Source organism: Aquarana catesbeiana, linkage group LG09 (assembly GCF_042186555.1).
Source record: "Aquarana catesbeiana isolate 2022-GZ linkage group LG09, ASM4218655v1, whole genome shotgun sequence".
NCBI classification, from domain to species: Eukaryota; Metazoa; Chordata; class Amphibia; order Anura; family Ranidae; genus Aquarana; species Aquarana catesbeiana.
The window spans coordinates 98685553-98707221 of record NC_133332.1 but is presented as its reverse complement, the minus strand read 5'-3'; the positions used below and the strand labels follow the sequence as shown (position 1 = coordinate 98707221).

General features: G+C 44.3%; 1 protein-coding gene across 2 annotated transcripts in view; it reads left to right on the top strand.

Moving 5' to 3' along the window:
• Positions 1-21669, top strand: part of CLASRP (CLK4 associating serine/arginine rich protein) — a 66359-nt gene that overhangs the window by 21126 nt on the left and 23564 nt on the right. Inside the window, exons 13-16 of one of the 2 annotated variants that reach the window (XR_012235990.1) lie at positions 6576-6827; positions 7461-7619; positions 13406-13449; positions 14120-14180. Coding sequence is in view for 1 of the 2 variants with exons in the window: in XM_073599053.1 (XP_073455154.1) it covers positions 6576-6827; positions 7461-7619; positions 13406-13445; positions 14120-14180 (512 nt within the window). In the remaining variant the exon portion in view is untranslated. The remainder of the gene's footprint in view (positions 1-6575; positions 6828-7460; positions 7620-13405; positions 13450-14119; positions 14181-21669) is intronic. The other variant, XM_073599053.1, reaches the window with a different exon arrangement.

Below are 21669 nucleotides of genomic sequence, written 5' to 3'. Positions count from 1 at the left end.
TTTGGAAGATCGACCCTGGGCTCAGCAGTTTGTTTGGCGGCCATGGCGCATGCAGCTTCACCGCACATGCGCCGTAGCCTTTATCTGGGCGCACGAGGATTCGTGTCGTACGCGAATACAGTCACGCCTGTTCGCCAGGACCGCGCACATGCAGGCATAGAACGCTCCAGCGCACACCCAGTTTATTTAAGCTGTGTAGGCCAAGCATATGGTGCTTCCAGAAGGCAGCTGTGGGACACAGAGCCAGCTCTGAATAGACACTTGCAGTGGTTCATTTTTTCCTTACCCGGGGCACGTGAGTCACCAGGTGTTGCTTGGCAGGCTAAAGGTGCTTAGCAGGATTGTTGCATAGTGGCTTGGTGAGCCCTGTTAAAGGGTCTCCCTTCTGAGGTGTTTTAATATACACCCAAGTACTATGTTTGCAGCTATTTAATGTCTTCCAAAAAGAGGAGTGGGACTAACACCACAGGGAAGGGCACACCTATGTCATCAGTAGTTCCTGATGAAGCTAGTCGTATCCCTAGTATAGTATCCCCTGAAGGACCAGAGGCTTCCGGGCAATCTGAGCCGCTGCGCCTATCTGGTATTGTGTGCCTATAGTCAATGCTGCTGCTTCACCCTTTATCACTAAGGATGAACTGTCCTCAGCCCTAGTCAGGTTAGAGCACAGGATTGCCATCATGATTACCCCCATCCCGCAGGGTGGCAGGAAGCGTGACAGGTCCCCCTCCCCAGAGTCTCCTAGTCTGGAGCAGGAATGGGTTGAGGATGGGGAAGAACTTAAAGCTCAGGATTCGGGGGAGTGCCCAGCAGATGCGTCTGTTTCTGAGCGATCTGGACAAGAAGATATCCAGTCGATGTCTGCCTCTCAGTCGCAGAGGCTTTTGATCCAGACTCTGACCGAAATGGTTCGTTCTGCCTTTAAGTTGCCTCTTGCAGAGGTGACTGAGCCCCCCCCCCCCGGCCCTTTTTTGGATCCCTGAAGCCTCTTCAGGTCGCACCGGCTTTTCCTCTACACCCCCTGTTAGAACAGGCGGTGTATGCTGATTGGGAACATCCTGACGGGACTTTTTTGCCTCCTAAAAGGTTTTTCCTTTTTTATATCCCATGGATGAAAGGTTTATTAAAAAATGGAGCATGCCAGCCATAGATGCAGCAGTCTCTTCCTTAAACAAGAACTTAACTTGTCCGGTAGATAACGCACAGAGCTTGAAACACTTGACAAGAAATTGGAGTTATTATTAAAGGCTTCCTTTTTCTTTGGCCAGTTCAGCCAGCTGTTTCAGCAATTGGTATTTGCCAGTCTGTAAAGGATCAGGTCAAACGGCCTGATAGGCCCAACCAGGAAGATGATCTGCCTGAAAGTAAGGCAGAGATTGCTTGAGCGCTGTGTTTTGCTGTTGATGCTTTAAAGCAGGGGTCTCAAACTGGCGGCCCTCCAGCTGTTGCAAAACTACAAGTCCCATCATGCCTCTGCTTGAGGGAGTCATACTTGTAACTGTCAGCCTTGCAATGCCTCAAGGGACTTGTAGTTTTGCAACAGCTGGAGGGCCACCAGTTTGAGACCCCTGCTTTAAAGGATTCAATACAGCAGGTTTCTCTTCTGGCTCTCTTGTCTGTACAAATGCACAGACTTTTATGGCTTAAGAACTGGTCAACCGAGCTTCCTTGTAAAAAGTTATTGGCAGGTTTCCCGTTTCATGGGGAACATTTATTCAGTGATCACTTGGGCAAATATATCCAAAAGATTTCTGGAGGGAAGAGTTCTCTACTTCATGTGAGGAAAAGCACCAGACGTCCCTCATTTAAAAACCCAGGGACTGCTTCCTTATATGACTTGGCATCAGGGGGGTTCCGCCGCCAACAGGGCGCTAGGGCCAGAAAAGGCCCTGGGTCCAAAATTCTAAACCCAGCACCAAGCCCTCCTTTTGAAGGGACGCCCCACTCCATCGGGTGGGGGGGAAGGCTGCTGCACTTTGCGGACATTTGGAAAACAACAATTGGGGGCGAGTGGGGCACCTCAATTTATATCTCGCGGTTACAAGCTGGAGTTGCAGGGGAGTTCCCCCTCAGAGGTTTTTAAGATCCAGCATTCCCTCTGATCCTCCAAAAATAAACTTATTGCTTCAAGCACTAGTGCATCAACGAGTGATTGTAGAGGTTCCTGTATTTGAAAGGGGCACAGGGTTTTACTCAAACCTGTTTACGTTTCAGAAACCAAATTGGGACACAAGGCCCATTTTGGACCTAAGGTCCCTGAACAAGTATCTATTAATACAGTCCTTTTGGATGGAGTCTGTCCGCTCAGTAGTAACCTCACTCCAGAAGGTAGACTTTTTAGCCTCCATCGATATAAAGGACACGTACCTATCCTTCAGCCTCATCAGAGGTTCCTACGTTTTTCAGTAGAGGAACGTCCTTTTCAGTTTGTGGCTCTACCCTTCGGGCTTGCTACAGCTCCCCGGGTGTTCACAAAGGTCCTAGCACCAGTACTGGGTCTTTAAGCACCAAGATCCCTTGGGCCCTTAAGTTATCTGGATGACCTCCTGCTCAGAGATCACTCAGGATCATAAATACCGAAAAGTCAGCCTTGAGACCAGCTCAAGGTCTAAGGTATTTAGGTCTGATCCTAAACACGGTTCAAGCAAGAGTATTCTTGCCACCTGTAAAAGATCTGTGCCCCTGAAGGATCAGGTGCGTCCCGTAAAGGGGCACCAGACAACCCTCCATTCGGCTCAGTATGAGTCTTCTAGGGAGGATGGTATCCTCCTTTGAGGCAGTGCCCTATATCCAGTTCCATTCCAGGCCTTTACAACAAGACAGCTTGTTGGCTGGGAACAGAGGAAGAAAAGCCCTGAATTATCCTGTGTGCTTATCTCCTCAGGCATGCTTAAGCTTAAACTGGTGGTTGCAGGTTCAGAACCTGCAAAAGGGAAAACCCTTTCTCCCAGTAACTTGGAGAGTACTGACTACAGATGCCAGCCTCCTCAGGCTGGGGAGCGACCCTAGACAGGCTCACAGCTCAGGGGAAATGGTCAGGGACAGCGCAGACCCTGCCCCTCAACATCCTAGAATTACGGGCAGTACGTCTGGCCCTACGGTCCTGGATGGTGGAGCTTCAGGACTGCCCCATCAGGGTTCAGTCCAACAATGCCACGGCAGTGGCCTATATAAACCACCAAAGCGGTACCAGGAGACGTTCAGCTCTGAAGGAGGTGAACTACATACTAGCCTGGGCAGAGGGACACGTGCCAATTATATCGGCAGTCCATATCCCCGGAGTAGAGAACTGGAAGGCAGATTATCCCAGCCGCTAGCAGATATGCCCGGGGGAATGGTCCCTACACCCAGAGGTGTTCCAGGAAATTTGCCAACGTTGGGGGTGGCCAGAGGTTGACCTACTAGCATCCATGATCAACAACAAGCTACAGCAGTTTGTTTTGAACAAGAGATCCTCTGGCAATTGGAGCAGATGCTCTGATAGTTCCATGAAGCCGGTACTCCCTGGTTTATGCTTTCCCTCCGATCCCTCTCCTTCCACATTTGTTGCGCAGGATTCGGAGATGGGGGGGGGGGGGTTCCAATCATTCTAGGTCAGGCTGGTGCCACCAGAAGGCCCTGGTTCCTGGAGATTGTGAGACTGACAATAGACGGGCCATGGATGCTTCCATGTTGCCCCGATCTACTGTCTCAAGATCCAATATTCTACCCCAATTTACAGTCTCTAAATTTGACGGCATAACTATTGAAGCTAGGGTGTTAAAGGACCAAGGCATCTCGGGACCAGTGGTGTCTACTCTAGTGAATGCTAGAAAAGCTGTCACTAGGAAGATTTATCATAAGGTCTGGAAGACTTTTATGTTGCTTGGTGTGAAGCCAGAAAATGGCGTTCTCGAAAATATGTGATTGGGAGGATTCTCTTTTCTACAGTCAGCTGTGGAAATCAAATTTGGCTGTGAGTACAATCAGAGGTTTAAGTTTAGGCCCAATCAGTATTCTTCAAAAGGCCTTTAGCCTCCCATTCACTAATCTGAACCATTATGCAAGGGGCAACTTGCTTGCTTCCCCCCCATTAGGTCACCTATGTGTCCTTGGGACTTGAACTTGATGCTGTCTGTTACAGAAACAACCATTTGAACCTATTAAGGAAATTCCATTAGATTTGCTGTCACGCAAGCTAGCCTTCCTGATGGCTATCACCTCGGCTAGAAGGGTTTCTGAGTTGGCGGCCCTTTTTTATGCAGGGAACCATACTTGATTCTTAACCATGACAGAGTCGTGTTACGACCTGTTCCATTCTTTTTGCCAAAAGTGGTGTCGGCCTTTCATTTAAATCCGGACATTATTTTTCCTTTTTTCTCTTTTTTTTTTCCTCTCTCAGCCTCGTTCAGAAGAAGAGAGATGACTGCATTCTTTGGACGTTGACCGGGCAGTCAAGGTTTATTTGTCTAGATCTGCGGAGATCCGACCTTCTTCCTCCTTCTTCCCTCCTCCCAAAAGGACCCAAGAAGGGCTAGGCAGCCTCTAAAGCTTCCATTGCCAATTGGGTCCGTCAATTGGTCATTCAGGCTTATGGTCTGAAACCTAAATCTCCTCCCTTTAGGGTGAGAGCTCATTCTACCAGGGGTGTAGAAACCTGGGCTTTTCGCCATCAGGTATCTGTGGCTCAGATTTGTAAGGCTGCCACCTGGTCTTCAGTGCATACGTTCACAAAATTTTATCAAGTGGATGTTTGAGCAGCTAAGGATTCTGCTTTCGGCCTCAGTGTACTGCGGGCTGCCGTATAAATTCTGATGGCTTTTGTTTGGCTGGGTGTCTCCCTCCCCTCAAGCCTATTGCTCTGGGATGGCCAGCAGGTAATGAATATTGGCCTGACTGTCCCATGATGTATGAAAAAGAAAATAAGATTTTTACGTCCTACTTACCTGTAAAATAATTTTTCTTTGAGTACATCATGGGACACAGATCCCTCCCCTCTCTCTTTTTGAGGATTTAGTGCTTGCTACAAAACTAAAGTACTTCCTGTATGGGAGGGGTTATATAGGGGATCACTCCCTGTCTGAAGACCTTTTGGTCTAGCAGTGTCCATTCACCTAATGATGTATAACCCAGCAAGTAATGGATATTAGCCTGACTCTGTGTCCCCATGATATACTCAAAGAAAAAGATTTTACAGGTAAGTATGACGTAAAAATTAAATTTTTTGTCAATATTGTAACTTTGCATGTATGTACAAAATTCCAAAAAAATGATTGAATTTGTGGGTTTTTCATTTCTTTTATATTTGGGAAAATGGTAAGTACCATATTGTTTGTCAGGGGATGATTATCGTTGGCTTAAAGGAAAACTCTCATCTTTCAGGGGAAAAAAAAACACACAGCCAGTGTATCCAGGAGCAGCAGACTTTTGGCAGAAAAACCGCTTGACACGCTTAAGCTCTAGGCACTTTTATTGCTTGAGCATTAATTCATTTCAATGGCTACAATTATTATTCTGGTCAATTAAATGAACTTTCTTCCAAGCATTTGATATGCCTCAAACTTCGCCAAAACTCTGCTGCCAGGAGAAAAGGAGTCTAGGAGAGATCGCAAAACTTCCAGTGTGCATGATGCCTCATTTATTTTTGTTTCCCACATGAAATATGACATGATTACCTATGGATGTCCAAATTTTATGCAGATTGGGCCATCTAGGCCATGTATCTTGATTGGTTTTTAAAGCCCAACTCTAGCTAAAATTCTTGTTTAATAAGGGGACAAAGTGACCTAAAAATGTTTTGTTTGCTGTCTGTGTCCCAGGGAGATTCTGCCTACAGCCTAGATTTGTACCCCCCCCCCCCCCCCCCCCCAAACACACACACACACGTTAATTCAATTAATTTTGTATTGAAAGTTTTAAACTGTTGTGACACATGTTTTTCAGTAGATATTAAATATATTAATCATTTCACATAACCATTATTAAATGTGACAGAGCATGGATGTAATTTTTTTAAATTTTAACCTTTTTCTATTCTTCACTTATGTAATTATGGTAACTTCATAAACTGCTCTATAAACCATATAAAACCTACATCTATGTCAAAATGTGTAGTCTAAGATTAAACATCATTAGATTTGTAAAGTTAAATTTTGGCTTTTTTTTAAATAAAAAAAACAATCCATTCCTGTGATCCAGGCTGTTGATATACATAGAGAACAGTGACTTTGAAAGGGCAGCATAATGTTTGATATACAGGTTGTAACTGACAGCCTAGATTAACCTTTTCTGTGCTGTACAAGAGGCAGGATGGTAATGCCAAATGGAGGACTAACTGGGCCTCGAGGCACAGGCTGGAGCAGCATTTTGTTCATAGATTATGCCGTGGGTTGTGTTAATAAAGCTGAATAGTTCATATTTGTCAGTTGGTGCTATAAACACTAGCAAAGGAAAGGGTTAGCCTAATGGAAATGTTTAATCTCTCTGTTTTTTTAGAGTCTGGAAGCTCTTGACGTACACTGGTAATGCTTTATTGTGCTCTGTGCTTTCTGTGTTTTGACACATTTTGTGTTCTCCCCGTCTTCTTCAATTTTCAGACGGAGGGTTTCATCATCTTCCTCATCGTCTTCCTCCTCAAGATCCAGAACATCTTCCAGGTCTCGGTCCAGCTCCAAATCTAGAAGAGACAATCGGAGGCGCAGGTCAAATTCTCGTTCTCGCTCAAGGCGGTATTCTCGCAGTCCTGTAAGACGATACTCAAGTGGAGGAGGGGCAAGAGACAGCAGAAGATATTCCAGATCAAGGTCACCTGATCGCAATAGACATTATGGAGGAAGGCGTCGCTCCCGGTGAATGGCAAATTGGTTATAATCACGTATTTGTTTAGTTTATAGCCTTGCCCATTGTTTTTGATGTATAGAAGTTCAGGATTCATTTAAAAAAAAAAAAGTGTCATCAAACACCACTGTCATCGCTCAGTTCTTCAGGTTGCTGAGAGCCGGTGATTGTCAGCCTCCGGCTCTTTGCCCTGCTCTTTCAGTGTTCACTGGAGCGCTGGGCTGTGGAGGGGGTGGGAGAGACTGAGCCAACTGCCAGTCCAGGCATATAGGTGGATCCTGACCATATGATTGGGATCTTTTCAGAGCCAGGACCTGCTTTGTGATGACAGCAGGCTTTAGCCCGCTGTCAGCTGAAAACCGGTTACAGGAGCGCAGAACGAACTGCACTCCTTTTTTTTTTTTTTTTTTTTTTTTTTTTTTATATGTAAACCTATTCTTATTGGCTTCCTTTTTTAGTTGGTCAAATATTTCTGCATACTTTGTATCTTATCAGTAAAAAAAAACCTCCCTTGCTTTCTGCTTGTGCTACCTGTTATTAATTAGGAGTGTTATCCAATCAATCTGAACTACTACTATTCTTTGGATAGGATACACTGTAAATCTTTGCACCTTAATGTCTGACTGTGACTCTTGTGTTTTTAGAAGTCGCTCTCGGTCACCTGACCGTCATGGGCGTGGTGGAAGGAGCAGTGGGCGCCTACATGGAGATAACCAAAGCAGTGTCTCTAGGAGTCCTTCACCAAATCGAGAAAAAGTATCTGGAAAGAAGGTATCCCCAGCTGTGGTGGAGCGATTGAAAAGGTAAGCATTTCTTTTCTCATATCACCTCATCTTCAGTTAAAATTATAATACTCTCAGAATGAGGTTTCACTCATAATAGACTGTAGTTTCCTTTTTAAAACCTAGCACAAATTCCAAAAAAGTTGGGATGCTGTGTAAAATCTACAAAAAAACTATGCAATTATTAGCAAATCTCAAACTCATATTTTTACTATAAAGGTAAATTTTGAAATTGATGGCAGCATCACGTCTCCAAAAAACTTTGGACAGGGCAACACAAATCTGGCAAAGTAAATGATGGTAACATGGAAGAACATTTTACAACTAACTGGGTTAAGAGAAGGGTGAAATTTAAAAAGCAGCCATACTCCCTTAGGTGCATGCAGCAACGATCCAATGGTGCATTTCTTCCCCTCTGCCTCCTACACTGAGACCTGAGCAATCAAAGACTGCTGAGTGCTCAGTTCTTAGGTCTGTTCTGGGCACAGAACGGTGACTGCTAGGGGTGCAATGGATCAAAAAACTCACGGATCTGATCATTTTCGGATCAGCAAAAAAAACAAAAACACAAATCTTGTTACACCCACCAGAGTTTGATTTAACAGCTATTTTCAACACAAAACGGAGCTTATGTGCATAAATACAGTATTTGTAGATCGTACGGACTGTTTAGATGTTAAATTTTAAAAGCAACAGCAAACCTGCTAACCTTACATGGTTGCTAATGTGACAGAACGCCTCTGATTTTCACATTTAACATTAAATGTGAAAATCAGAGGTGTTTTGTCACATTCGCAACCATGTAAGTTCAGCAGGTTTGCTGTTGCTTTTAAAATTTTATGTCTAAACAGTCCGTCCGATCTACAAATACTGTATGCATCCATTTTGTGTTGAAAATAGCTGTTAAATCTAAAACTCCGGTGGGTGTAACAAGATGTCCGCTTGCCCCCTTCTCACTCTCTCATTACAGTACTGTGCAGGAGTGTGGGGTGTAGCAAGACGGCGGCGACGAAACGTCACTTCCTGACGAGACAGCAGCCGCCGCCGGGTGTACCAAGATGGCCGCCGCTCCGGAGCTTGGCTGAAGCCGCGGCCTTTCCTATGGCCGAGGCCGCAGAGCACTCCGCGGATCGTGGGTGTGCCGATCCGCGGAGGTTGACCCGTACGGATCGGTGACGATCCATTGCACCCCTAGTGACTGCTAGTCACCATTCTGTGCCCTGCCCCTTCAGCGCTCAATAGAATGTCAGATTGTGGAAGGGATGGGAAAAGCATGCTGAAAGTCTAAACCAGCTTCCGGTTAGGTGTGGTGGGTAGATCCCGACATTGTTGGGAACCCTGCAGCGATGAGACCGGCTCTGTGACGTCAGCCAACAGGAATTAATTCTGCTGTCTGCTGAATCTATGTCACAGGAGTGGAGAACAAAGTGCACTCCTGTGATCCACAGGAGAAGTATGGCAGATTTTGCGCACTCCAGTTTTAGTAAAACAATCTCAGTGAGTAAAGATGGGCAGCAGTTCACCAATCTGTTAAAAACTACGCCTAAATTGTTGAACAATTTCAGAATTGTGTTCCTTGACGTAAAATTGCAAAGGCTTTAAATATATCTACCATACATAATCAAGATTCAGAGATTCTAGAGAAATCTGTGCGCAAAGGACAAGGCCGAAAGGCAATATCAGATGCCCATGATCTTCTGGCCCTCAGACAGCACTGCATTAAAAAACAGGCATGATTCTGTGATGGACATCACTGCATGGGCTCAGGAATACTTCCAAAAATCAACGTCTGTGAACACGGCTCGCCGTGCCATCCAAGCATGCAAGATGAAGCTCTATCATCAGGCAAAAAAATGTATATCTGAACATGATTCAGAAATGGTGCTGTCATTTCTGGGCCAAAGTTCATTTTAAAATGATCTGTTGCAAAGTCAAAAACTGTTCTGTTTCTTTATGGCTTCCACCAGACTAAAGAGGAAAGGAACCTTCCAGGTTGTTATCAGCGCTCACGTTAAAAGCTGCATCTCTGATGGTATAGGGGTGCATTAGTGCATACAGAAGGGGCAGCTTGCACATCTGGAAAGGCACCATCAATGCTGAAAGATATATCCAGGTTTTAGAGCAGCATATGGCTCCCATCCAGACAGTGGGCTTGATTTACTAAAACTGGAGAGTGCAAAACCTGGTGCAGCACTGCATAAAAACCAATAAGCTTGCAGTTTTTTTTTTTTTTTTTTGTCAAAGGCAAATTGAACATGTTAGAAGCTGATTGACTACCATGCACAGCTGTACCAGATTTTGCACGCTTCAGTTTTAGTAAATCAACACCAATGACTGATTCAGGGAAGTTTCAGTAGGACAATGCTAAACCGCATACTGCATCTACTGCAACAGCATGGCTTCGTAGTAGAAGAGTCTGGGTGCTTATATGGCCTGTCTGCAGTCCAGACCTTTCATCCATTGAAAATATTTGGCACATCTTGAAACAAGACCCAGGTGTGTTGAGCAGTTAGAATCCTATATCCATCATGAATTGGACAACATTCTTCTCCCAAAACTCCAGTAACTGATTTCCTCAGTTCCCAGATGTTTACAGATGTTAGGGCTCATGAACACTGCATCTCAAAGAAACCGCTCATACAGGCTTTTTGAGCCTCTTTGAGCTCTCGTTTTCTCTGCCTGGATACTCCTCTCCATGTTGGCCAATGTGTCCAGGCACACCATGGGGTTGATTTACTAAAGGCAAATGCACTTTGCACTACAAGTGCACTTGGAAGTACAGTCGCTGTAGACCTGAGGGTAAGGGGGTTACATTGGTACCTTTTTTAATTCTTCTTCTCCGTATGGGCTTATGTTTTGGTTATCTGTGTGATCCTCCCTGCAGGGAGCCTGTGGCTGCACGGTCAGAGGTAACTTTGCTCGGACCCTGCAGTCTGGACTTGGTGGTTGCTGCTAGCTGGGGCTTGCACTGTTCCATTCTGTCTGGTGGTGGTCTATTTGTGCACAAAGGGTAGGAAAGTTTTTTTTTTTTTTTTTTTTTTTTTCAGGGACGCTGAGGTGAATTTTGTTCTCATTGCAGGAAAAAGCGTTAGAAAAAAACTAAGCATTCAAACCCACCAGGTCAGAGGAAATGCCCTTCCTGCAAGAACCCCCTCAGAGATTTGTGGCAAAAAGCAATGTGCAGGACCTGTATTAAGGTGTTTGTTGAAGAGGAAACATCCCAACAATATAAGGACTTGTTCTCTTCAGTACAAGAGCATACGAACTCGTTGAGTTCGATCAAATCTATGCTGGCCCAGAGCCCGGCAGGCTAGGTTGAGCCCCAGCATCCACCATCCAGCACAAACTATCTCAGGGAAGCTCATCTGCTTCCCTGAGATTGTTTTCCAGTATGTCGGATACCAAACAATAACTGAGGCCATGGTGGAAGAGGAGGGATTTAAAGACTGCATGTGTTTCCTGGAAAATGGGCGGTGCTGCGCTCGAAGGTTGTGTTGAAAGGCTCTTAGAAATACTGCTATCAGTAAGCCTAAGTCTTTCTCTCAAATATTGTTTACAAATCTGTGTTAGTGAGCACTTCTCCTTCGCTAAGATAATCCATCCATCTCACAGGTGTGGCATATCAAGATGCTTATTAGACAGCATGATTATTGCACAGGTGTGCCTTAAGCTGGCCACTCTAAAATGTGCAGTTTTACTGTGTGGGTGTCTGAAAACCAGTCAGTATTGGGTGTGACCACCATTTGCCTCACTCAGTGCAGCACATCTCCTTCGCATAGAGTTGATCAGGTTGTTGATTGTGGCCTGTGGAATGTTGGTCCATTACTCTTCAATGGCTGTGCGAAGTTGCTGGATATTTTTCAGGAACTGGAACACGCTGTCGTAATACGCCGATCCAGAGCATCCCAAACATGCTCAATGGGTGACATGTCCGGAGTGTATGCAAGAAATGGCATGTTTTCAGCTTCCAAGAATTGTGTACAGATCCTTGCAACGTGGGGCTGTGCATTATTATGCTGCAACATGAGGTGATGGTCGCGGATGAATGGCACAAAAATGGGCCTCAGGATCTCATCACTGTATCTCTGTGCATTCAAAATGCCATCAATAAAATGCACCTGTGTTCGTTGTCCATAGCATAGGCCTGCCCATACCATAACCCCACCGCCACTATGGGCCACTTGATCCACAATGTTGACATCAGCAAACCGCTCGCCCGCATAACGCCATACGCGCTGTCTGCCATCCACCCTGTACAGTGAAACCGGGATTTATCTTTTGAAGAGAACACCTCTCAAGTGCCAGACACCATCGAATGTGAGCATTTGCCCACTCAAGTCGGTTACGACGATGAACTGCAGTCAGGTCAAGACCCCGATGCGGACGACTAGCATGCAGATGAGCTTCCCTGAGATGGTTTCTGATTGTGCAGAAATTTGTGCAGAAATTCTTTGGTTATGCAAACCGATTTTTGCAGCAGCTGTCCGGCTGGCTGGTCTCAGACGATCTTGGAGGTGAAACTGCTGGATGTGGAGGTCCTGGGCTGGTGTGGTTACACGTGGTTTGCGGTTGTGAGGCCGATTGGATGTACTGCCAAATTCTCTTCTCTTCTGCCTTTGGAGACAGCTTATGGTAGAGAAATGAACATTCAATTCAAGGGCAACAGCTCTGGTGGACATTCCTGCAGTCGGCATGTCAATTGCACACTCCCTCAAAACTTGCGACATCTGTGGCATTGTGCTGTGTGATAAAACTGCACATTTTAGAGTGGCCTTTTATTGTGGCCAGCCTAAGGCACACCTGTGCAATAATCAGGCTGTCTAATCAGCATCTTGATATGCCACACCTGTGAGGTGGATGGATTATCTAGGCAAAGGAGAAGTGCTCACTAACACAGATTTAGCCTAGGTGCACACTGAGTGCAGGAATGAAAGCGTGCGTGTTCAACTGAACTCGCATGCTTTCATTCCCGCAAGTCGGTCCTGATTTAAGAGACATCCGATGCGGGTTTCTGCACAGATGTCAATAGAAATCGCACCTTGAAATCGTGTTAAATCGACGGCAATGTGAACCAGGGCTTAGACCGATTTGTTGAGATAGAGAATATATATATATATATATATATATATATATATATATATATATATATATATATATATATATATATATATATATATATATATATATATATATATATATATATATATATATATATATATATATATATATATATAAATTATTAAACATCTCTAGCTCTCTCCAGTGCACACTGCAGCTAAGGCAGCTGGCTTGAAAGCTCCTCTCAAAAATGCGAGTTTTTGGTTGGGGGGGGGGGGGTTCTGCCTGTAAGAGAGCATATGCCTGAAAAAGCCATAGTGTGCATGGACATATTGGCTTGGGAAGTTTCCAGGCAGAAAAAAATTAGAGCTCAAAAAAAGCAGCTTCTTTGAGATGCAGTGTGCAATAAACCCCTAAAAGACCAGGGCATGCTTCACTGTGGTAAATGTGGCACTGTCAACTTTTTTTTGAGACGGGTTGCTGCCATCAATTTTGAAATTACCTTTTTTTTTTTTTTTTTTTGATAAAATGGTACATTTTCTCAGTTTAAACATTTTGTTATGGTTCTTTTCTGATTAAAGAAAATATGGGCTTATTAGATTTGCAAATCATTGCATTCTATTTATGTAAATGTTAGTGGGTTAGGGTTAGTCTAGTAATTAGTATAGTAATCTAGTAATCTTGCAACTTTTTAGAATAGATTGTACTGTACAGTAAACTAAAACCTCATTGTCTCTGTCTTTTCCCAGACCTGAGCTTGCTGTTAGCAAAGAGAGCGGAACAGCCAAAGTCAGTAAGAATTTTACCACCTTGTTAATTGACGCAGGATGCAGTTTTGTGTATAGCACGCAGAGCATATATTGCACAGGCTACGTTATGCTGCACCCCTTTGCAGAGTGGCTTGTTGATGAGATTTTTGAAAACTTAGAGTAATGTAATCTTTGCATACATTGCATTTATAACTCACAGCAGTGGTGTTTGGTGAAAAATACTTCTAAATTGAGGTGTTTATTGACTTTGAAAATGGTAGACTGGAGCCCATTTACATGTGGGAGTGCCTTTTCCCATTATCTTTATGCGTGCTTAACCTTTTTGTTTCTGTAAATATGGTTTTGACAGGCACACCTTTTATGCATGCAAATGCAAAATATACTGTAAAATTTACATCTGCGTGATCTGAAATTATTGTAATATTGTATTGTAAGTTATACTTTATGCAAAACTTATTAGCATTATTTAATATGCACAGTGATTTGCTTTCTTAATAAAACCATACAATTCTAAGTTTTTTACTTCAACATTTCCTTCAATCCCTAGCTCCTCCATTTTTCTAATAAATGTTTTCTCTGCAGCCATTTTTCATTTCCCTGGACTTCATTTCCATAATACTTCTGTTGTAAGATTTGGACTTTTTTGATTCATGCCTTTTTTATTTTTTTATTTATTTTTTTTCTTATTTCTAGGCCAAGTTAACACCGCAGGAAAAGCTAAAACTCCGCATGCAGAAAGCACTTAATAAACAGTGTAAGTACTAACCTGTAAAAGAATATGAATATGCGGTGAAGGTGGATTAAAGCAACCCTGCCATGACTAAAATATTTATTTATTATTTAATAAATTATATATAATATTGAAACGCTATAAGGTAAGAATGCTTTCAAATCATTTTTTTCAATTTGCAAAATTGGCAAACAGAAGAAAAATCTGAATCAAATTAATATTTGATGTAGGTTGCCTCAAATCCTTCTGTCCTGTCATGTAATCTCAGACAGACTTGATGTTGAGATCAGGACTCTGTAGGGGCCAAACCATCGCTTCCAGGACTCCTTATTCTTTATGCTATCATTTATTTTTTTTCAAAAAGTTGGTCTGTTTTACTTTGTTTAGCAAAAAATAACCCCAGTGGTGATCAAATACCACCGAAATAAAGCTCTATTTGTGGGAAAAAAAATTATTAAAATGTAGTTTTGGGTTCAGTGTTGAATGATCGCGCAATTGTCATTTAAAGTGTGACAGCGCTGAAAATTGGCCTAGGGGGGAAGTGCCCTGTATTGCAGTGGTTAATGACTATAGCTGTATGTTTTGAGTCATTTTCTAGCTGCAGAATAAATTTGTGGCCAGTCACACCCCTCCCTGATGGTATGGCATGATGGCTTTCTCAGCATTGAGGACACAATTGATCCTGACCAAATCTCCAACTCCATTTGCATAAATGCAGCACCAAACTTGCAAGGAACCTTCTCCATGCTTTACTGTTGCCTGCAGACAATCATTTTTGTAGCACTCTCCAGCCCTTCACCGAACAAACTGTTTCCTGCTACAGCCCAAAATTTCAGATTTTGACTCCTCAGTCCAGAGCACCTGCTATTTTTCTGCACCCCAGTTCCTATGTTTTCATGCATAGTTGAGCCCCTTAGCCTTGTTTCTACTTCAGAGGTATGGCTTTTTGACTGCAGTTTTTCCATGAAGATCATTTCTGATCACACTTCTCCGGACAGCAAAAGAGGGTGTACCTGGGTCCCACTGGTTTCCACCAGTTCTGTGCTGATGGCGCTGCTGGACATCATCTGCTGTCAAAGGGAAGTAAGCATGATGTCTTTTTATCAGCTGCATCAAGTTTCCTTGGCTGACCACTAAGTCTATGTTCTTCAACAATGCCTGTTTCTTTGTTCGTCAAAAGAATTTGGAACAGCAAATCTTGAAACCCCAGTCTGCTTTGAAATTTGCCAGGAGAGACCTTGCTGATGCAGTATAACTCCCTGTCTTGTTGCTGTGCTCAGTTTTGCCTTGGTGTATGACTTGTGACATGAAAGGGTCTTCCACACCCTCAGTTTGGCTATTCCTCACCAAATTTTAAGCCTCCTACACAGCTGTTTGAAACACGGTCAATAACTGAAACAATCTACATATGAAATTTGATGATCATTATCGCCTGCTTAGTATAATTGGTTAATACACCTGACTCTAAACCTACAAAATACCTGACTTTAGAAGTCTAAAGGTGAGTGCACACTATAAGAAAATCGGGCAAGTGATCAAACTTGAGGAGAAAGGGGCGAGGACACAGCAGCCTCAAGCGTCTTCATCTACAGCTATGTTATAAGGACATTAGCTTGTGCGAAATAATCCTCCATCTGTGTGCAATTTCGTCGGATCTGCAATATCTGTCCCTTCGGGATGTTCCTTGTCCATGCCGGATGATGACCACTTCTGAAGGAAAGTTTGGTGATTTGTGAGCCCTGATCGTCTGGGATTCCTCCGGAGGGGTGCTGACAGTGGCCTGTGGCTTGGATTTTTCTTTCCTTGGAAGCTTATGATTATTAGGCTCTGGTGAGTTTAACCCCCTGAGGGGAGTGTGTTCTCACAGGGTGGAAGTGGATGGATCGGTGGAAGGTGCACACTGAATTTCTATACTCTGATCACCTATGAACACTTTCTGAACCACTGTGTCTACTGCCCTTCTCTCTCAAAGGACTTTTGTTTGTGAAGTTGGCCACATATATCCGCTATAGCTCAACATTAGCGCTGTTTTTAGTGTGTTATTATAGTCTTATTTTCTGATTATGGTATGCCACTATTTATTTATGATGATTTATCTACATTTTTAAACGGCTGCTGCTCTCTCATTATTTTGAGTTTTCACTTCTTTGTGACAGCAAATTGGTGTTATCTTTATATATTTTTTCTCCCTTCGCCTTTCAGGACAGCACCTTGGAGAGAGCGTAGCTCCACCTCTTAGACAGGAAACACTGCGTGACAACGCCCCTTTAAAAAGCAGCTGCTTCCACCATGCCATCAGTTTTTAGTGTTTCCTCCGCCATGGTGGAAGCACTGCTTGGGGAACCAGAGGGGCTGCGCTCTCTCCAAGGAGAGGGTTTTGGCAGGACCTCCACGTTTGGGTACTCAGACCAACCCAGCTCCTTCCCTTACGTGAGGAGGGTGCTCCGGTGTCCTTTCCTTCTCCGGCTCACAGGAGTAATGGTCTGCCGGAAGTTTTCCACCCGGGGTGTTCGGGGGGCCGCGGTTGTGCTCAGTAAGAGCGTCCATGCCAGGCCTCTGCATGGCGGCGCCGAATCCCGGACAGCAGGTGATGTCAGTTCCGGTGGGCGGATACTTCCGGCGGGGCGTAGCAGCGATTGGTTCCTGCTGCTGGAACGCAGGAGGAAGGGGCGGGTCCTCTGGCCGGGACTTCCTTTTGTTTGGCACATGGAGCCTAGTACACAGTGCAGCAGCTGCGGATTGCACTATGGAGACAGCGGAATCGTCAGCAGCAATGGCGGATGCAGGCGCCCAGGTTCCCGGCCAGGCCCAGGTAGGAGAGGTGCGGTGGCACCTCTTTCCTTTTATATCACTGGGTGTTTTATCTTTGATGTGGTTATTCAAAACCTGCTGCTGTCTGCTATGGGGTAACAGTTTCCATTAGCAGTTCAGCAAAGGAGTGAGACTCTGGGCACTTAGGGTGTTGGCTGGAGGTACTACTTTTCTCTGAAGCCTTAGTTCTAAAGGACCTGGGTTTTTTCTTGTTTCTCTGTTTCAGAAAGCTACTGCCAAATCAGAGAGAACAGGGAGAAAGTGCCCCTCATGCAAAAATCCTTTAAGGGACTCTTGGCCCAAACCACTGTGCAAATCCTGCATTGTGGATTTAGTAAAAGAAGAATCCTCACAAGAGTGCAAAGAGCTCTTATCTTCTGTGAGGAAGGAGTTAGCAGAGGCCCTAGGGACAGTGCGTTCCCTTGTAAAGCACGGCCAGAGTTCCAGCCAAGAGCAGAGTTCTCACTCCAGTTTCCCTCAGTCCACTTCCAGACAGGTGGAAAGTGAGTCGGAGGAGGAAAGGGAAAGCATTCCACCCTCAACCATTGATTCTGAGGAGGAGGAGGTGGAAGAAGAGTCAAGATCATCTAGATATAAGCTGTCACTTGAGGAGGTGGATGAATTACTCAAGGCAATTTATACTACCCTGGAGATCCAGGAAGAAAAGGCTCAGCTGTCTGTGCATGATAAGATGTACCTGGGGCTGGAGGAAATTAAACACAGGGTGTTCCCTGTGCATAAAGTGTTAACAGACACTATTAAAAAGGAATGGAAGAACCCAGAGAGAGGACAGTTTTTTTCTAAAACCCTCAAAAGGAGGTTTCCTTTTGAGGAGAATGAGGAACTATTGTGGAATAAAAAACCAAAAATAGACGCTGCCTTTTCTCAAGTATCTAGGAAGACTGATTTAGCTTTTGAGGACATGGGTATTCTCAAAGATGCTATGGATAAGAGGGCAGATGGGCTACTGAAGAAAGCCTGGGACTCATCTCTAGCTAATCTTAAGCCAGCAATGGCGGCTACGGTTGTGGCTAGGAATCTGGAGTGCTGGTTAGAGCAACTTAAAAATCATGTTGTGGCAGGTACCTCCAGAAAGGACTTATTGGAGTCCTTCCCTACCCTGCTTAAGGCAGTAAAATATATGGCAGATGCCTCTGCAGAATCTATCAGGATGTCAGCCAGGTCCTCTGCGCTTGTTAACTCAGCAAGAAGAGCACTCTGGCTAAAGACCTGGTCAGGGGATTCAGCTTCTAAAGTAAAACTGTGCGGAATTCCCTTTTCAGGAGACCTGATGTTTGGGCCAGAACTAGAGACTGTCCTTGACAGGACAGCAGACAAGAAGAAAGCTTTCCCACAGAAGAAGAAAACGGTACAGCAGAGGAAAAATTTTCGTCCTTTTCGACAAACCGATAAGGAAAAGGACCACACACAGAAGAGACCCTGGTCTTCTCAGAGAGGAAGAGGTAGAGGTGGGGTACTCTTTAGAACCCCAGAACAAACCCCTAAAAAACAATGACCATCTAGTAGGGGGGAGACTACAGGACTTCTTACCAATCTGGGAAAAAACAACAAAGAGTCCTTTTGTTCTGGGGTTAATCAAAAAGGGTTATCAATTGGAATTCTCACAAAGCCCCCCAAGTCGGTTTTACATCACAAACCTGCCAAAGGATCGGGAAAAGGCTCTGGCCATGAAGTCTCTGTTACAGGAACTGATGCAACAGAAGGTCATTTCCCAGGTTCCGAAAGATCAAGAGGGGAAGGGGTTTTACTCCCACATTTTTATGGTCAAAAAGCCATCAGGAAAGTTCCGCCTGATTCTCAATTTAAAGGTTCTAAATCGATCCATAAAATACAAAAAATTCAGGATGGATACGATTTTCTCAGTAAGGAATTTGCTAACCCCCAAATGTCATATGGCTTCCATCGATTTGAGAGATGCCTATCTCCATATACCAATAGCGCCCCCATCACAAAGGTTCCTGCGTCTTGCAGTCAATCTGGGGGGAGGGGAGATTTGGCACCTGCAGTTTCGGGCTCTGCCTTTCGGTCTTTCCTCTTCTCCCAGGGTATTCACAAAAGTGATGGCGGAATCTTTGGAGCCCCTGAGACTGAAGGGGATTTCAATAGTACCCTATTTGGACGATCTGCTACTGTTTGCAGACTCAAGGGGTCAAGTAGAGGTCAACCTACAGACAGTTCAAACACATTTAAGAGGTTTGGGATGGCTTCTCAATCTTCAGAAGTCAAACTTAATTCCATCTCAAAGGGTAAGGTTTCTGGGGTACGAAATAGACTCGATAGAACAGAAAATTTTTCTACCCCAGGAGAAAATAGAGAAGATGCAGTTGACCCTGATAACACTTCAATCCAACGCAGAGATCTCTGTAAGACAAGCCATGTCTGCTCTGGGTCTGTTGACAGCAGCAATTCCTTCGGTACAGTGGGCCAGGTTGCATTCCCGTCCTCTGCAATCGGATATCCTGATGAATTGGTCATACCAGGAACCTCTGGAGAAGAAATTCAACTTGGGGGCAAGAGCAAAAAGGTCTCTCTGGTGGTGGAGGAACCTAGGAAACGTTTCAAAAGGGCTTCCTTGGGTCTTTCCGGTAACCAGAAGGCTGACTACAGATGCCAGCGCCTGGGGATGGGGAGCTCACCTGGAAGAAAAAACGGTTCAGGGAGTTTGGACCAAACCAGAAGCAAGAAGATCTTCAAATTGGAGAGAGTTAAAGGCTGTTCACTTAAGCCTCCTCTCCCTCCAGGAATTTCTAGTGAATCAACATGTCCAAATATTGTCAGACAATATGACGACAGTATTATATTTAACAAAGCAAGGGGGCACAAAAAGCAAAACCCTAATGGGTCTAGCGCATCAGATCCTAAGATGGGCAGAGAACAATGTGGCCTCTCTATCAGCAGTCCATCTAAAGGGGACGGAAAACACCTTAGCAGATCTCCTCAGCAGGAAAGAAATAAGGGAAGCAGAGTGGTCTCTCAATCAGGAATTATTCGAAAAGATTTCCAAGAGTTGGGGTCATCCCCAAGTGGACCTCTTTGCAAAAGAGGAAAATGCAAAAATACCAGTCTTCTTCTCTCTTCAGAGACAGGATCAAGCTCTCGGAGTAGATGCGTTAGCTCACAAATGGGACTTCCATCTGTCCTACGCTTTTCCCCCGTTCCAACTGATACCAAAGGTGTTAGCCAAATTCAGATTGGAGTCCACGGAGCTAATATTAATAGCTCCTTATTGGCCAAAAAGACCCTGGTTTTCAACCTTGATGAACCTCTCAGTGAAACCTGCTTGGAGATTACCAATCAGGACAGACCTGTTGAGTCAGGGCCGAATTCTCCATCCAGATCCAGCTTACCTCAAACTAACAGCTTGGTTTCTGAAGAACAAATCTTAAGACGAAAGGGTTTATCAGAGAGGCTTATTTCTACCCTTCTTGCAAGTAGAAAAAAAGTGACGAGAGACATTTACTTTAAAGTCTGGAAGATCTATAATTCTTGGTGTTCCAGTAAAAACTTTGATTTTCGTACCACATTTTCAGTTTTGGAATTTCTTCAAGAGGGATTGGAGAAGGGGTTAGCAGCAAGTACGCTCAAGACGCAGGTAGCTGCTTTATCAGTTTTTTTGGAAAGAACCCTGTCAGGGGAACCTTTAATAATCAGATTTTTTAGGGCAATGGCAAAAGTAAAGCCTAGACCTGTTGTTAGTTTTCCCAAATGGGATTTATCTTTAGTTCTTCAGGGTCTAACTATGGCACCGTTTGAACCCATAGAAGAAGCATCATTACGTTTCTTGACGTTAAAGACTATTTTATTGGTAGCAGTAACTTCCGCACGTAGAATTAGTGAGTTACAAGCCCTTTCAATTAAAGAGCCCTTCATGAGATGTCTACAGGATAGGGTAGTCTTAAGGACGGATCCAGCATTTCTACCAAAGGTGGCTTCAGTTTTTCACCGTACACAGGAAATCATTCTCCCTACTTTTTGTCCTTTACCTTCGGGAGCAGGAGAAGAAGCTTTCCATACCCTTGATGTCAGGAGGTGCCTGCTTAAATATCTGGAAAGAACAAAGGAAATCAGAAAGTCATCCTCACTCTTTGTTTTAATGGAAGGTACTCACAAAGGAGGTAAAGCTTCCAAAAGCACCCTTGGAAGATGGTTAAAGCAGGCCATCAAAGAGGCATACATATCTTTGGGTCTGGAACCTCCGGAAGGGGTATTACCTCATTCTACTCGAGCAGTGGCGGCATCATGGGCAGAAAGGGCTGGGGCATCTCCTGAGCAAATCTGCAAGGCTGCCACATGGTCCAGTTTTTCGACCTTCATAAGGCACTACCGCTTGGATCTACTATCAGCCTCGGACCAATCATTTGGTAGGAAGGTTTTGCAGGCAGTAGTCCCACCCTGAAGTAAGTTTCTCGGTTATCCTCTCCAAGGTGCTGTCCTGAAAGGCGAAGGGAGAAAACCTTAGTTAGACTTACCGGTGACGGTATTTCTACGAGCCTTTCAGGACAGCAGCCTACTTCCCTCCCTTGGTTATCATATGTAAAGTATAATTATAGGACCTGGTAATTGTCTGATTATATTTTCCAGCATGTCGGAGGATTTCTCGGTAACAACTGATGGCATGGTGGAAGCAGCTGCTTTTTAAAGGGGCGTTGTCACGCAGTGTTTCCTGTCTAAGAGGTGGAGC